This window comes from Chlorocebus sabaeus, chromosome 23 (assembly GCF_047675955.1).
Source record: "Chlorocebus sabaeus isolate Y175 chromosome 23, mChlSab1.0.hap1, whole genome shotgun sequence".
Taxonomy (NCBI): domain Eukaryota; kingdom Metazoa; phylum Chordata; class Mammalia; order Primates; family Cercopithecidae; genus Chlorocebus; species Chlorocebus sabaeus.
Genome location: NC_132926.1, coordinates 10,316,595 through 10,333,170, shown reverse-complemented (window position 1 = coordinate 10,333,170; position 16,576 = coordinate 10,316,595). Strand labels below are relative to the sequence as shown.

The following is a 16,576-nucleotide window of genomic DNA, read 5'->3' as shown; positions in this document are numbered from 1 at the left end:
TTACGATTGGCTCCCTCCTGAGGTAAACTCAGGGAAAATACCTTGAATGGTGTGACATTATACTGAGCACCTCTCCTCTTCTGGGCCATCCCAGAATCCTTGACATGTCACTCAACCTTTCAGGCCTCTCCTCAGCCTCTCTGCACTCCATGCAGGGTGGCATGAGCCGGGGATGCTGTGGGACGGGCCATGGTTAGGAGTGGGTCAGCCAGACCTGGGTTCACAGCTCTGCTGTGTGATCTGGGTGAGTCCCTTAACCTTTCAAGTGTCAGCCCAATCAAAAATAAATGTGATACTTACCTGTCATTCCAGCACTTTGGGAGGCCGAGGTGGGTGGATCACCTGAGGTCAGGAGTTCGAGACCAGTCTGGCCAACATGGTGAAACCCCATCACTACTAACATACAAAAATTAGCTGGGCGTGGTGGTAGCCACTTATAGTCACAGCTACTTGCGAGGCTGGGGCAGGAGAATCACCTGAACCTGGGAGGTGGAGATTACAGTGAGCTGAGATTGCGCCACCGCACTCCAGCCTGGGCAAGAGAGCGGGACTCCATCTCTAAATAAATAAATAAAATACTCTTCCTGATTTTATACCTGAGGATTAGAGGAGGACCACATATGGGAACATGGCTACCACACTCTCTGGCATATAGTGACTATTCACAAAGGAATGGCCACTACTAACATTTCACTGTGGTCATCGTCATTGTTATTGCTTAAGCTTACCCAGGACACTGAGACCTGACACTGTCCCCACAGAGCATTTACTGAATGTGCGGGTATCCCCACTTTTCAACAACCTTCCTTGGGTATCTCGGTTTCACCTCCTGAGAGTGCTGTGGGGTCCAGCAAAGAAGGCATCACACCCATCTTAGGTCAAGAGGCCTCAAGAGGGAGAGTGGCCAGTTCAAGGACACACGGCTTCTGGAATAGGGAGTGATGGTCTTCCAGCGAATGTCCTACATTCTCTTCAAGAACCCAAACCCCCGTCTCTACTAAAAATACAAAAACAAGCCATGTGTGGTGGCACACACCTGTAATCCCAGGCTACTTGGGAGGCTGAGGCAGGAGAGTCATTTGAACCCAGGAGGCAGGGGTTGCAGTGAGTGAGCTGAGATCACACCACTGCACTCCAGCTTGGGCAGCAGAGCAAGACTCTGTCTCAAAAAAAGAAAGAAAAAAAAGAACCCAAACCCTGCTCCTAAAAGCAGACAAAGCAGAGGGGTGCTCAAAGAGGCCATGGGAACTGATGGAGTGGGAGAATGGAGGTCCCAGTTCCCTAGACAGAGCCGTCCAGCAGTCAGGCTCAGGACTCCAAACGTGTGGTCTGGTCCCGGCAATGCAATGAATCAAGTAAGACTCACCCAGCATGATGGCGTCCACGGCTCCCCCTGGGCAGAACTCAATCATGATCTGCAGAAAACACAGGGCAAAGTGATCATGAGTGGGGCTGCCTAGCCGTCGAGATGGAACCCCACAAGGCACAGCCAGGCAGGGTCCAATATACCCAAAGCCTGGGTGCCCCTGCTCCTCAGCCCCTCCTGCTCCTGCCTTGGGAACCCGTCCCCCTCCCCCAGTGGGCCTCAAGCCTCACAGGAGGCTCTGACACCCAGAGGAGTTGCTTGGGTGCTTCATTTTCTGAAGAAGGAAAACTAAGTTGCTATGAAGACCCGAAGCTTCAGCAAACGGCCTCTTCAGCCAAGCCCACACCCTCCCTCCTCGCTCCCACCTGTGCGCCTGGTGCCCACCTGCCAGCTGCCCTGTTTCCTATGCTCCACAGCCAAGAACCTCAGGACGCCTTCCCCCCGGCCAAGCTGGCCGAGTCCTCTCAGAATCCCAGCGCCTGTCTCAGGCTCCCTCCATCTCCCAGAGCCCTGGACCTTGCTGGCTCAGAACACCAGGAACTCGAAGATCAGCTCAGATGGAGAAACTGAGGCCAAGAAAGAGGATGTAACTGACCAAGGCCATAGAGATTGTTCCTGGACTGGAAGCAGAGCTCCAAACCCTCAGGTCATTCATTCATTCATCATACACTGACAGGCTGCAGGCCCTGGGAGAACAGCCAGGTCCAGGCCCTCAAGGGGCTCCCAGCTTAGTGGAGGGACAGAAAAGACAATTACAGTAGAAAGGCTCTTCCAGCCCTGGTTCACTCCCATTCTCACTCTTTCTGGCCCACTCTGGGCTCTTTGCATAGATGCTTTTTCTTTTTCTTTTCACTTTCTTTGTCTCTCTCTCTTTTTTTTTTTAGACAGAGTCTCGCTCTTGTCGCCCAGGCTAGCATGCAATGGTGCAATCTTGGCTCTACCTCTCAGGTTCAAGTGATTCTCCTGCCTCAGCCTCCTGAGTAGCTGGGATTCAAGGCATCTGCCACCACACCTGGCTGATGTTTGTATTTTTAGTTGAGATGAGGTTTCACCATGTTGGCCAGGCTGGTCTCGAACATCTGACCTCAGGTGATCCGCCCACCCTGGCCTCCCAAAGTGCTGGGATTACAAGTGTGAGCCACCCTGCCTGACCTCTTTTTTCTTAAAGTAGGGCTACAGGTGGTTGAGGAAGGGGGATGGCGCCACAAACTTCAGAACAGGCAGAATCACCCCTGAGCTTCCAGCTCCTGGCCCCTGCTTGTTGTGAAGTTCCTTCAACCCAGCTCAGCAGAGGCCCCAGAGAGTGGGGCAGTCAAGAAGACCCATGCTCTCTCTAAACAGGAAAGAAACCCTCAGCCATGGTCCAGGTGGACCAGAGACCACTCTCCAGCCAGAGGAGGGTGGAGCAGACTCAGGAATCTGATGAGGCCTCCAGTTTGTGGCTTACCTTCCAGGGCCCTCCTGGCAATGTAAATATGGCCCTGAGGTCATGTGGGTCCTATGAGGATGTGGTGATGTGTGGCTTTCGAGCCAGCCACGGCTGGGCCCATGGCCTAGGTCCACCACTCACTAGTGTGGCTGTGGACAGGTCACTTCAATCCTCTGAGACTGTGTCCTCAGCTGGAAAATGGGGCTGCTGATGCCGTTGCTCTGAACTGGGACCCACCACCGGGCTACACTAGGGGTATAAGCTGGGCTGGGATGCAAGAAACCACAGTAGATGAAACAGGGGACTTTAACATGGGCCAAGGATACTAGAGATACTAGGTTCCAGGGGTAGCAACCATTCCAGGCCCTGCCAGGCTTGCCACATGCTGTGGAGGGCTGCATGCCATGGCAAGAGCTGTGGAAGGCGGCACAGCCCACTTCCACACCACTGCCTGCTGAGGAGGACGGAGGCTTTCTGGGTCACTCTGGTCCTGCCTGCATGAACGGGCCTGAACTCAGCTTCCCCAAGACTTCTCTCTAACACTACAGTGACCTGACAGCCTTGAATAAAGTCATCAGAAATGGATCCATGCATGCTGATCCCGAATGCCAAGGAAGTGGTACTTCCTCCATCCACTTGTTCACTCATTCATTCGTCCATTCATTTGTTCACTCTTACCCAACCACCATCCAACCAGCTTGTTCCCAGAGGCAAGGGAACAGACAGAGGTGACTTGGAAACAGGAAGGCAATGACCTTCTGAAGCACAGCATATCATTCTGCCTTGTAGTAATTCTCAGCTCCACAAAAGAGGAAGAAAAATTCTACTAACTGCTAGAAAAAAACCAAGTCACAAGAGGTGATGATGGAGAAGAGGCAAAACTCAGTCACCATGCAAGGCCACCTACTAGCTGGGTGGCCTGTGAGATGGGGATGATACACCCTAACCCCATGGGAATGATAAGCTCATCCAGGCCTTGCCAGGTGCCTGGTTCCAGGTTGGGACTCAGTTATGTGAGCTGTCACTATGATTCTTTCCTTGAGTTCATGGGCCTGTTTTTCTCATTTATTTTTGTTTGGTTTTGAGGTGCCATGAAAGCCATCCTCTCCCCTCTCACCCAGAAATGTTCCTGTGCCATTCTATTGAATCCTTGCATATCCTGAAGTTCCATCACCAAGCCCTGGTTGGGAACCCCTGCTTAGCTTCCCTAACACCTACTACCTGTATGGCCTTGGACAGCTTCCAATCCTCTCTGTAAAATGGACTAATATTACATGGCTCTAGGATTTACTGTAAGGAACAGATGAGGTGGTACTTATAAAGACCTAGTCCTAGGCTGGGGGCGGTGGCTCACTCCTATAATCCCAGCACATTGGGAAGCCGAGGCAGGCAGAACACCTGAGGTTGGGAGTTCGAGATCAGCCTGGCCAACATGGTGAAACCCCGTCTCTACTAAAAATACAAAAAGTAGCCAGGCGTGGTGGCAGGCGCCTGTAATCCCAGCTACTCAGGAGGCTGAGGCAGGAAAATCATTTGAACCCAGGAGGCGGAGGGTGGAGGCTGCAGTGAGCCAAGATCATACCACTGGATTCCAGTCTGGGTGAGAGAGTGAGACTCTGTCTCAAAAAAAAAAAAAAAAAAAAAAAAAGACCTAGTCCTAATACACCGTGGATATGTAACCAGGTCAGACACTTCCCCCTTCTCCAACAAGGTGCCAACACAAAGGAAAATGTTGTAAACTTGGGGTCGAGTCCTGGTGTGCCACTTAACTGACTATGTGACCCTGGATAAGTCAATCTCCCTGAGCCTCCATTGCCCCATCTGTAAAATGGCCTAATAATCTCTTGCCTCCAACTTCACTGAGAAAGTTAAAATGAGATTCCTTACATGAGAGAACAGCATGAAAGCCACACAGTTAACACGTGTTTGTTAAATCTCTAACAAATGAAATCACCAGAAAGTTTCATGCCTAGAGCATGTTACTTAGGCTTCCTACAAAAATATGCCTTCCTCTCAGTCTGATTCCCAGGGAAAACAAAATAAAACAAAGAAATGCTTTCCCAGAACTACAATTTATTTATGTATTTATTTTTGAGAACTAAAATTTATGGACATGCCATCAGCTGTTCTTTTTTTTTTTTTTTTTTTTTGAGACGGAGTCTCGCTCTGTCTCCCAGTCTGGAGCACAGTGGCGCTATCTCGGCTCACTGCAAGCTCCGCCTCCCAGGTTCATGCCATTCTCCTGCCTCAGTCTCCCAAGTAGCTGGGACCACAGGCATCCGCCACCACGCCCGGCTAATTTTTTGTATTTTTAGTAGAGATGGGGTTTCACCATGTTAGCCAGGATGGTCTCGATCTCCTGACCTCGCGATCCGCCCACCTCGGCCTCCCAAAGTGCTGGGATTCCAGGCGTGAGCCACGCGCCCGGCCGCCATCAGCTGTTCTTAAAGAGTCAGTATGAGAAGTGACGAAACCTAGGCAGTTCCTGCATCTTTCAGTGAAACTGTCCCTTACACAACACTCTTACACAAGGTCCCTATGCCCTCTCCAGAGGTCAGCATTAGGAAAGCTCATGCATTCTGACAACCTGGCTTGCTTCCTCTTCTGCAGTTCAAGAGCTCCACAACTCCTTGAGTTTCCCTTTTATTTATTTATTTATTTATTTTGCCTTGGCTGCTGGGAAGCTCTGGGTGAAGTTCCTCAGCTTTGGTTTGACTCCCAGGTCTTACTTGCTTTTTTTAGTATCTGGGTCTTAACATTTTTACCTTCAGCTTATCAGTGGCTGGAGGACTACAGGGGACTGGTATTATAAACTTGTCCGGGTTTTTTGCAGAAATACATGGAATTTAATTAATAAAACAATAGTCTCAATAGTAACCGATAAAATAATAGTTGAATGTGTCTCCCAGAAGGCACGTGTTGGAAACTGAATCCCCAGTGTTGGGAGGTGGGGCCAACAGTAATGGGAGGTGTTTAGATCATGAGGGCTCCACCCTCATGAATGAATTAGTGCTGATTATAAAAGAGCTAGAGGCGGCTGGGCGCTGTGGCTCACGCCTGTAATCCCAGCACTTTGGGAGGTCGAGGCGGGTGAATCACAAGGTCAGGAGATTGAGACCACCCTGGCTAACACGGTGAAACCCCATCTCTACTAAAAATACAACAAATTAGCCTGGCATGGTGGCAGGCACCTGTAGTCCCAGCTACTTGGGAGGCTGAGGCAGGAGACTGGCGTGAACCCGGGAGGCAGAGCCTGCAGTGAGCCGAGATCGGCACCACAGCACTCCAGCCTGGGCGACAGAGTGGGTGCAGAGGGGCGACAGGGGGGAGAGCAATGGCACGATCTCGGCTCACTGCAAGCTCCACCTCCCAAGTTCACACCATTCTCCTGCCTCAGCCTCCCAAGTAGCTGGGACTACAGGCGCCGGCCACCAGGCCCAGCTAATTTTTTTTGTATTTTTAGTAGAGACGGGGTTTCACCATGTCAGCCAGGATGGTCTCGATCTCCTGATCCATCCGCCTTAGCCTACCAAAGTGCTGGGATTACAGGTGTGAGCCACCGCACCCGGCTTAGTTGGTTTTTTTTTTGTTTGTTTTTTGTTTTTTGTTTTTTAATGGAAAGAACTGGCCTAGAATAACCTACTTCTACAGATATATCTATTCTTCTGATGAAGGTCCCAGTGGTCCAGCCCCCTGCTTCGTGGATAAAGGGAGGCTCCTCAGGATTCAAAGCTAAAGGCCTCTAAGCCCTCACCAAGTCCAAAGTGAATGAAGCCCGCTCCAGTGCCAAGGACTGATTCCTTGAAGCTGTCAAGGGCATAAGCAGCCTATATTTGCAGGTGGCTCAGGGTTTTCCCAGGACCTGAAGAACTGAGGTTTGTGGTCAGTTTAGTGCACTGGTAAGTATCAACTGAGTGTCTACCAGGGGCTCTACTTTGCTAGGCAACAGCAGGGACCACAAAAGTAGTATGTGATCAACCAGCACTATCTGAGCTCCTAGTACGTGGCAAGCCTGGGGACTGAGGACCCAGGAGAATCAAACAGGTCCCTGCTCCAAGATCACCAGCTGAGAGAGATGTAGGATGAGTGGTGCAGGCACATGGTGACTGTGTAACCCAGAAGCCTGTGGACACAGACATTAACCTGCCTTAGAGCTATCCCAGAGGAAGCAGATATCCAGGCTGAGTTTTGAAGGGTGAATTTACCACACGGGGAAGGGTAAAGGCATTCCTGGCAGAACACAGAAGCAGAGGTGGGACAGCATGGAAAAGCGTGGAAGGGGGTAATGATGGAGCATTCCATGGGGTTCCAAAGGATGGGAATCCAGCAGGCTGGAGGTCAACCAGAACTAGAACTTGAACATCTCAAAGTATGAACCTAATCTGGAGAGCTGTGTGTGTGTGTGTGTGTGTGTGTGTGTGTCTAAGGAGATACACCAAAGGGTTTAAGCAAGGGGTGTTGTAGACAGGCTTTTGCTTCAGAAAGATCCCTCTGGATGCATTATTAAAGAAGGAAAAAACAGTGGGTTTGGGACAAACAGCAAAGAGGCCATTTCATGAGTCCTGGTGTTCTGGGCACCATGGCTACCTCCCCCTCCACATACAGCATTTCTTCCTTCCCCTTTGTGAAACAGCCATGAGAACTGGGTAGGACTTACCCATCCCCTGCAAGGGAGGGGCAGAAGCAGGGTACTAAGTCAGTCAGAAAAATTTTCTGCCTCTTGCCCTGATTCAGGGCTGGTGTCGTCAGAGCTAAGCTGCTGAACTGTGCTTGCTGGTGTAGAATGCCATGTCATCTCACTCTGGAGCTAATCAGGAAGCACACTGCTCTGATGGTTGCAGGAAGCCACGCTGCAACCACGAGAGAAGTGGGTGTGAAGACAAAGCTAATACACAGAGGAAGACAGAGAATCACAGGAAAATGGAGAACAAGCCTGCTCCCTACTGACTTTTTAGGCAGAATATGCAAACGAATTAATTTCTGCAGCTGTTTAGTAGGTTAGTTTAAGGTTTGCTGTCACTTGTTACCAGAAGTACCTGATCCCACACTTGGCAGGAGATGATGAGTAATCACATTCTCCAGGAGGCAGACTCCAGGTTGTACCAGCTGAAAATGCGACACCAGGGGCTCCCCAACTTGAACGTTCAGCAGACTGCTTGTTAAAACAGATCACTGGGTCCCACCCTACAGCTTCTGATTCAGTGGGTCTGAAGTAAGGTCCAAGAATCTGGTTTCTAACAAGTGCTCAGATGCTGCTGCTGTTGCTGGACCCCTGGTCACATTTTGAGAACTACTGTTTAATGGGAATTTATATGAGCAAGAGGCCTGGACCCTGGGACCACATCTCTCCTCCCCTTAACAAAATACACTGTAAGACGGCAGAGAAACTTGGGGGCAAACTGGCAGAAGTACTGACTCTTTTATGCTCCTTGTTATCCTAAATTTCACCATCAGTGTTCCTTTTTCTCTTGCCTCAAACCACAGAGCAAGAGGCTTCAGTAGGATGTATGATCATCCTCATCAGTCTTTACCAAGAGATGGTTTGAGAAGCCCTGAGTATTCACATAGAAGCTTTGGGGATCTTCATTATTAAAGACAGTACTGCAGTCTGTTCCAATGAGTGTGTTTTTAAAAATTATTTCCATACCCTCCCATCTTTAAATAAAAACTTTGAGGACCTCTAAATATGTGTCAAAGGGTATATGGGGGCTAGTAAAAGACCAGATGGATAAAAATGACACCAAAAGCACAAGCAACCAAAGAAAAAATAGATACGCTGGACTTCATCAACATTAAGCATATTGTGCATCAAAGGACAATATCAAGAAAACAAAGGCTGGGTGCAATGGCTCACGCCTGTAATCTCAGCATTCTGGGAGGCTGAGGTGGGAGGATCACTTGAGCCCAGGAGTTTGAGACCAGCCTGGGCAACATAGGGAGACCTCATCTTTACCAAAAAAAAAAAAAAAAAAAAAAAGGAAAAAAATTTTAATTAGCTGGGCATGGTGGCACACACCTGTGGTCCCAGATACTTGGGGGGCTGAGGTGGAAGGATCGTTTGAGCTTAGGAGGTCGAGAATGCAGTGTGCAATGACTGTGCCACTGCACTCCAGTCTGGGAGAAAGAACACGACTCTGTCTCAAAAAAAAAAAAAAAAAGAAAGAAAGAAAGAAGCAGCCATAAATGGAAAATATTTGCAAATCATATATCTGATAAAGGACCAGTATCCAGAATACATAAAGAACTCATAGCACTCAACAATAAAAGAGCAAATAACCCAATCTTAAAATAGGCAAAAGATTTGAATAGATGTTTTTCCAAAGATGTACAAATGGCCAATAAGCATATGAAAAGACGCTTAACATTACTAGTCATTAGGGAAACACTAATCAAAACCAAAATGAGATACCACTTCACACATGCTAGAATGCTTAGAATTAAAAACATGAACAACAAGGCCAGGCAAGGTGGCTCATGTCTGTAATCCCAGCACTTTGGGAGGCTGAGATGGGTGGATCACCTGAGGTCAGGAGTTCCAGACCAGCCTGGCCAATACAGTGAAACCCTGTCTCTAATAAAAATACAAAAATTAGGTGTGGTGGCACACGCCTGTAGTCCCAGTTACTTGGGAGGCTGAGACAAAAGAATCATTTGAACCCAGGAGGCAGAGGTTGCAGTGAGCCAAGATCATGTCACTGAACTCCAGCTTGGGAGACAGAGCGAGACGCCATCTCAAAAAACAAAAGATAAACAACAGTAAGTGTTGGCAGGAATATGGAGAAATTGGAACCTTCATACGCTGATGGTGGTAATGTAAAATGTGCAGTCCAGGCACTTTGGGAAAGAGTCCAGCAGTTCCTCAAAATGTTAAACGTAGCATTACCATTGATCCAAATGGCAATTCCCTCCTAGATATAGACTCAAAAGAATTTTTAAAATATGTTCATTAGCTGAACAGACTAAGATAAAAACTCAAATTATGGCCAGGCACGCTGGCTCACGCCTGTAATCCCAGCACTTTGGGAGGCCAAGGCAGGTGGATCACCTGAGGTCAGGCATTTGAGACCAGCCTGGCCAACATAGAGAAACCCTGTCTCTACTAAAAATACAAAAACTAGCCAGGCTTGGTGGCGCACGCCTGTAATCCCAGCTACTTGGGTGGCTGAGGCAGAAGAATCGCTTGAACCCAGGAGGCAGAGGTTACAGTGAGCCGTGCTCACATCACTGCACTCCAGCCTAGGCAACAGAGTGAGACTCTGTCTCAAAAAATAAATAAATAAATAAAAGAAAGAAAAAGAAAAAGAAAAAAACCCTCAAATTACTACAATCAGAAATGAAACAGGGGACATATTACTACTGATTTGATAGAAAGGGTTATCAGAGAGTACTATGAACAACTGTATGACAACAAATTGGATAAACTAGATGACATAGAAAAATTCCTAGAAACACAACCTGGCAAGCCTGAATCATGAAGAAACAGAAGATCTGAACAGATGTAACTTCTAAGGAGACTGAACAGTAATTTAAAACCTCCAAACAGGCTGGGTGCGGTGGCTCATGCCTGTCATCCCAGCACTTTGGGAAGCCAAGGCGGGTGGATCACGTGAGGTCAGGAGTTCGAGACCAGCCTGGCCAACATGGTGAAACCCCATCTCTATTAAAAATACAAAAACTTAGCCGGGCGTGGTGGTGGGCACCTGCAGTCCCAGCTACTCGGGAGGCTGAGGCAGGAGAATGGCGTGAACTCAGGAGGCGGAGCTTGCAGAGAACCAAGATCGCCCCACTGTACTCCAGCCTGGGCGACAGAGCAATAAATAAATAAATAAAGTAAAGAAGTGAAAGAATAGCTATTCCATAGGCAGAGCATGGCATTCCAAAAAATAAGAGGAGGAACGTGCCCACCTAGGTACAATGCTTACTTATATAAAAGGTAATAAAAATCATGGAGGAGATGTGCTCTACTACAAGGGTTTGTGATAAAGGATTGCTAATCTTTGTGTAACTACTGTCTTTCACAAGAGCCTTTATTATTATCTTTATTTTCTTTAAATTATACTTTAAGTTATGGGATACACATACAGAACACGTAGGTTTGTTACGTAGGTATACACGCCATGGTGGTTTGCTGCACCCATCAACCCATCATCTACATTAGATATTTCTCCTCTATCCCTCCCCTAACCCCCCAACCCCCCAACAGGCCCCGGTGTGTGATGTTCCCCTCCCAGTGTCCATGTGTTCTCACTGTTCAAATATTATTATCTTTAAAGTGAGACTTATTTTAAAACTAGGAATGTTTTTGTTCTTAAGATATCAGGACATCAGGACACTTCCTGGGTCTGTTACATCCTGGGTCTGTTTCTGTTCCCTTAACCATAAACATCTTATGGCTAAGAATACCTAACCTCCTGAGAATGTGATCCAGCAGGCCTCAGCCTCATTTTACCCAGCCCCTATTCAAGATGAAGTCACTCTGGTTTGAATGCCTCTGACATAGTGATGCAAAGATACTCAACAAAACACTTGCAAATCATATTCAAATATTAAAAGAGAGATTACACCATGACCAAGTGGGATTTACTCCTGGAATGTAAGGATGGTTCAACACACAAAAACCTATCAACGTAATATACCACATTAACACGATGAAAGGAGATTTTAAAAAACCACATGATCATCTCAATTAAAGCAGAAAAAGCATTTGGCAAAGTTAAACACCACTTCATGAGAAATACTCAACGAACAAAATTGAAGAAAACCACCTCAACATATACAAAGGTCTTATATTAAAAGGTTGTATACTGGGCTGGGCGCAGTGGCTCACACCTGTAATCTCAGCACTTTGGGAGGCCGAGGCAGGCGTATCACAAGGTCAGGAGATCGAGACCATCCTGGCTAACACGGTGAAACCCCATCTCTACTAAAAATAAAAAAAGAAAAAGAAAATTTAGCTGGGCATGGTGGCAGGTGCCTGTAGTCCCAGCTACTCGGGCTGAGGTAGGAGAATGGTGTGAATCCAGGAGGCGGAGCGTGCAGTGAGCTGAGATCGCGCCACTACACTCCAGCCTGGGCAACAGAGTGAGACTCTGTCTCAAAAAAAAAAAAAAAAAAAGGCCATATATTAAAGGCCATATATTAAAAATGCACAGTTAACATCGCACTTAATGGTGAATGACTGAAAGCTTTTCCTACAAGATCAGCAACAAGGCAAAAATGCCCACGCTCACCACTCCTATACAACATAGCACTGGGAGTCCTAACCAGTGCACTTAGGCAACAAAATGAAATAAAAGACATCTAAATTGGAAAGGATAAATAAAATTATTATTATTTTTTAAAATTGAGATGGAATCTCACTCTGTCACCCAGGCCTGAGGGCGGTGGTACAATATTGGCTCACTGCAACTTCTGCCTCCCAGGTTCAAGCAATTCTCCTGCTTCAGCCTCCCGAGGAGCTGGAATTACAGGCATGCACCACAATGCCTGGCTAATTTTTTTTGTATTTTTAGTAGAGAGGGGGTTTCACCATATTGGCCAGGCTGGTCTCGAACTCCTGACCTTGTGATCCACCCGCCTTGGCCTCCCAAAGTTTTGGGATTACAGGCGTGAGCCACTGCGCCCAGCCAATAAAATTACTTCTGTTGGTATACAACATAATCTTATATGTAGAAAATGCTAAAGATTATGCAAAAAAGTTAGAATTAATAAACACATTTAGTTGCAGGTATGAGATAAGCATACAAAAATCAATTGTGTTTCTACATACTAACAATGAATAAACAAAAAATTCAATTTACAACAGCATCAAAAAAATGAATATACTTAGGAATATGTATATAGTATTCCTAAAAACTTAAGAAGAAATAAACTTTAAAAAGGAGGCAAAAGTCCTGTGCACTGAAGACTATAAATTGTTGCAAAAAAAAATTAAAGATTGGCTGGGTGCGGTGGCTCACACCTGTAATCCCAGCACTTTGGAGGCCGAGGCGGACGGATCAGGAGTTCAGGAGATCGAGACCATCCTGGCTAATACAGTAAAACCCCATCTCTACTAAAAAAATACAAAAAATCAGCCAGACATGGTGGCGGGTGCCTGTAGTCCCAGCTACTCGGGAGGCTGAGGCAGGAGAATGGTGTGAACCTGGGAGGCGGAGCTTGCAGTGAGCCGAGATCGTGCCACTGCACTCCAGCCTGGGACACAGAGCAAGACTCCGTCTCAAAAAAAAAAAAAAAAAATTACGACACATATAAATGGAAGACATCCCAGGTTTATAGATTGAAGACTTAATATTGTTAAGATGTCAATACTACCCAACATGATCTGCAGATGGAGTGTAATCCCTGTCAAATCCCGATGGCAGCTTTTACAGAAACAGAATAATCTATCCTAAAATATTTATGGAATCGCAAGGGATCCTAAATAGCCAAAACAATTTTGAAAAAGAAAAACAAAGGTAGAGGTCGCACACTTCCAGATTTCAAAATGTACAGTAATCAATACGGTGTGGTACTGGCATAAAGACAGACATATCGATCAAGAGAACAGAATAGAGTCCAGAAATAAGGCTGGGCATGGTGGCTCACACTTGTAATCTCAGTACCTTGGGAGGCCAAGGTGAGAGGATTGCTTGAGCCCAGGAATTCAAGACCAGCGTGGGCAATATAGTGAGACCCCATCTCTAAAAAAAAAAAAAAGAGAGAGAGAGAGAGAGAGAGAGAGAAAGGGAGTTCAGAAATAAACTTTCACATACATAGTCAAATGGGTTTTGGCAAGGATGCCAACAAGACCAATCAATAAGGAAGGAACAGTCTTTTTGATAAATGGAGCTGGGAAAACTGGATATACATTAAAGAGAGAAAAGCTGGAGCCCTACCTTACCCCATACACAAAAATCAACTCAAAATGAATTAAAAAGTTAAGTGTTAAACTTAAGAAATTAAAGATGACACATATAAATGTGTCATAAAACTCCTGGAAGAAATCATAGGGGAAAAGCTTCATAACATCGATCTTGGCAATGATTTCATGGATATTACACCAAAAGCACAGGCAAAACAACAACAACAACAAAACCCAAAAATAAACAAGTGGGACACATCAAACTAAAAAGTTCTGCACAGCAAAGGAGACAATCAGTAGAATGAAAAGGCAGCCTACAAAATGGGGAGAAATATTTGCAAACCATATATTTAACATGGGGTTAATCTCCAAAATACATAAGGAACTCCTACAACTCAACTGCAAAAAAAACCCCTAATATCCCAATTAAAAAATGAATGAAGGACTTGAATGGACACCTCTTCAAAGACGACATACAAATGTCCAACAGGTAAATAAAAAGATGCTCAACATCACTAATCATCACGGAAAGGCAAATCAAAACCACAGTGAGCGATCATCTTACACCTGTAAAAATGGCTATCATCAAGAAGACCAAAGATGACACGTGTTGATGAGGATGTGGAGAAAAGGGAGCGCTTGCACACTGTTGGTGGGTATACAAAACGGTGCAGCTGCTATAGAAAACAGAATGGAAGTTCCTCAAAAATTAAAAACAGAACTACTTGGCCAGGTGTGGTGGTGCATGCCTGTAATCCTGGCACTTTGGGAGGCCAAGGCGGGTGGATCACCTGGGGTCAGGAGTTCGAGACCAGCCTGGCCAACATGGCAAAACCTTGTCTCTACTAAAAATACAAAAATTAGCCTGGAGTGGTGGCGCATGCCTGTAATCCCAGCTACTCAGGAGGCTTAGGCAGGAGAGTTGCTTGAATCCGGGAGGCAGAGGTTGCAGTGAGCCAAGAGCATGCCACGGCACTCCAGCCTGGGCAATTGAGCAAGATTCTGTCTCAAAAATAAATAAATAAATAAATAAATAATAAAAATAGAACTACTATATGATCCAGTAATGCCACGCCTGGGTATTTATCCAAAAGCATTAAAAGCAGGATCCTGAAGAGATACCTGCACCCCCATGTTTATCGCAGCTCTATTCATAAAAGCCAAGATGTAGAAACAACCTAAATGTCCACCGACAGATGAATGGATAAAGAAAATGTGGTATGTACACATAATGGATCTCTATTCTGCCTTAAGAAGGAACTTCTGGAAAGTGAGACAATATGAATGAACCCTGAGGACGTTATGCTACATGAAATAAGCCAGTCACGGAAAGACATAAATGAGGAATCTGGTAAAACAGTCAAACTCCTAGAATCAAGAGTGGAATGGCGGTTGCCAGGGGCTGATGTGGGGGAAATGGGGAGTTACTCATTACTGGGCACCAAGTTTCAGTTAAGCCAGATGAATAAGCTCCGGAGATCTGCTGGACAACACTATACCTAGGTCTGTAACAATGTGCTGTACACGTTAAAATGTGTTTAAAGGGTAGTCTCACGTTAAGTGTTCTTATCACAATAAAATACAATTTAGGGCCAGGCGCGGTGGCTCATGCCTGTAATCCCAGCACTCTGGGAGGCCGAGGTGGGAAGACTGCTTGAGCTCAGGAGTTCGAGACTAGCCTGGGCAACAAAGTGAGACTCCCGTCTCTACAAAAATACAAAAAAAAAAAAAAAAATTAGCCAGGCATGGTGCTGCGTGCCTGTGGTCCTAGCTACTCAGGGGCTGAGGTGGAAGGATGGTTTGCGCCCAGGAATCAGAGGTTGCAGTGAGCCAATTGTGCCACTACGTACATTCCAGCCTAGGTGACAGAGCCAGACCCTGTCTCAAAAAACAATTTAAAAGAGAGAAAAAGAAGGTGGTCCTGCAAGGGCTGAGCTACAGGTAACACATTCTGGTAAGGGAGGTGCCTGCTCTATCTGCGCCCTCTCGTCAGAGGTGTGGTCTCTGCACCCAGGAGCTCCTTGTTTCCCTGGCGACCCCAGCCCACAGGCACTCTCAGAGGGTGCCTGATGGGGGATGTCACAGCAGCCTGTAATCGCCGGCTTTCTTCTCTGGCTGAAGGCCAAAGGAAACTGGACACCTGTGTTCCATGACCCCCATCGGTTTAGACAGAGCAGCTGTCGTGGTGCTGTGTAAGGGTTGGGGCCTTGCTACATGATCCTGGCAGGCCGCATCACCTCTAAGGTAACTCGTTCATCCATTCATAAATGTATCAGGCACCTGCCCTGTACCAGGCATTGTTTTATCTGCTGGGAATGCAGCAGTGAAGAAACAGCTTCTGTCTCCCGGGAGTTCCCATTAAGGAGGCCAATCTCTGGGTCTGGGTGGTTATCTCTACCTGCCAGGCGGGGATAAATGAGACAGCACACGTCACGCGCCCAGCATTAGACCTGCACGCCTCAATTTAAGTAATTATTCGCCTTCTTGGCACAGTGTCCACTTAGAGCTGCCGTGGGGCTGACTACTACACAAACATCTTTTGAGCAAATGAGGAATCAGCTGAACACTGCTCAGGACTGACAGAGCCAGGATTTTACAATCTCTCTTCTCCACCAGACCAATCCTCTGGGAATAAATATTGACACCAAAGCGCTGTGCCAAGTTGATTTCTGCCCTTCTAAGTAATGCGCACAAAGAAAATACAACGTGTGCAGGCGTTCTACGGTTTTACGTCATTTCCTCGAAATCCCCACAAGGCACGCAGTTAGCACGTTAACCTGGGACAGCCTCGGTATCCCCATTCACGACACCTAATGCAATTTGAGAGCTTACTCTGTGCCAGGCCGTAGGCTAAGTGCTTTCCATGGATTATCTCACGCTCACTATTTGAGGTGGGTATCCTAAAAACGCCTAGACCTCATAAGATTTATTGTGAGGA

At 46.7% G+C, this 16,576-nt stretch overlaps 1 protein-coding gene across 1 annotated transcript in view; it reads right to left on the bottom strand.

Moving 5' to 3' along the window:
- The window catches only part of STK10 (serine/threonine kinase 10), a 151,164-nt gene that overhangs the window by 84,920 nt on the left and 49,668 nt on the right, over positions 1 to 16,576 (bottom strand). The window contains exon 3 of the mRNA XM_038010405.2: positions 1,367 to 1,415. Within this exon, the coding sequence (XP_037866333.2) occupies positions 1,367 to 1,415 (49 nt within the window). The remainder of the gene's footprint in view (positions 1 to 1,366; positions 1,416 to 16,576) is intronic.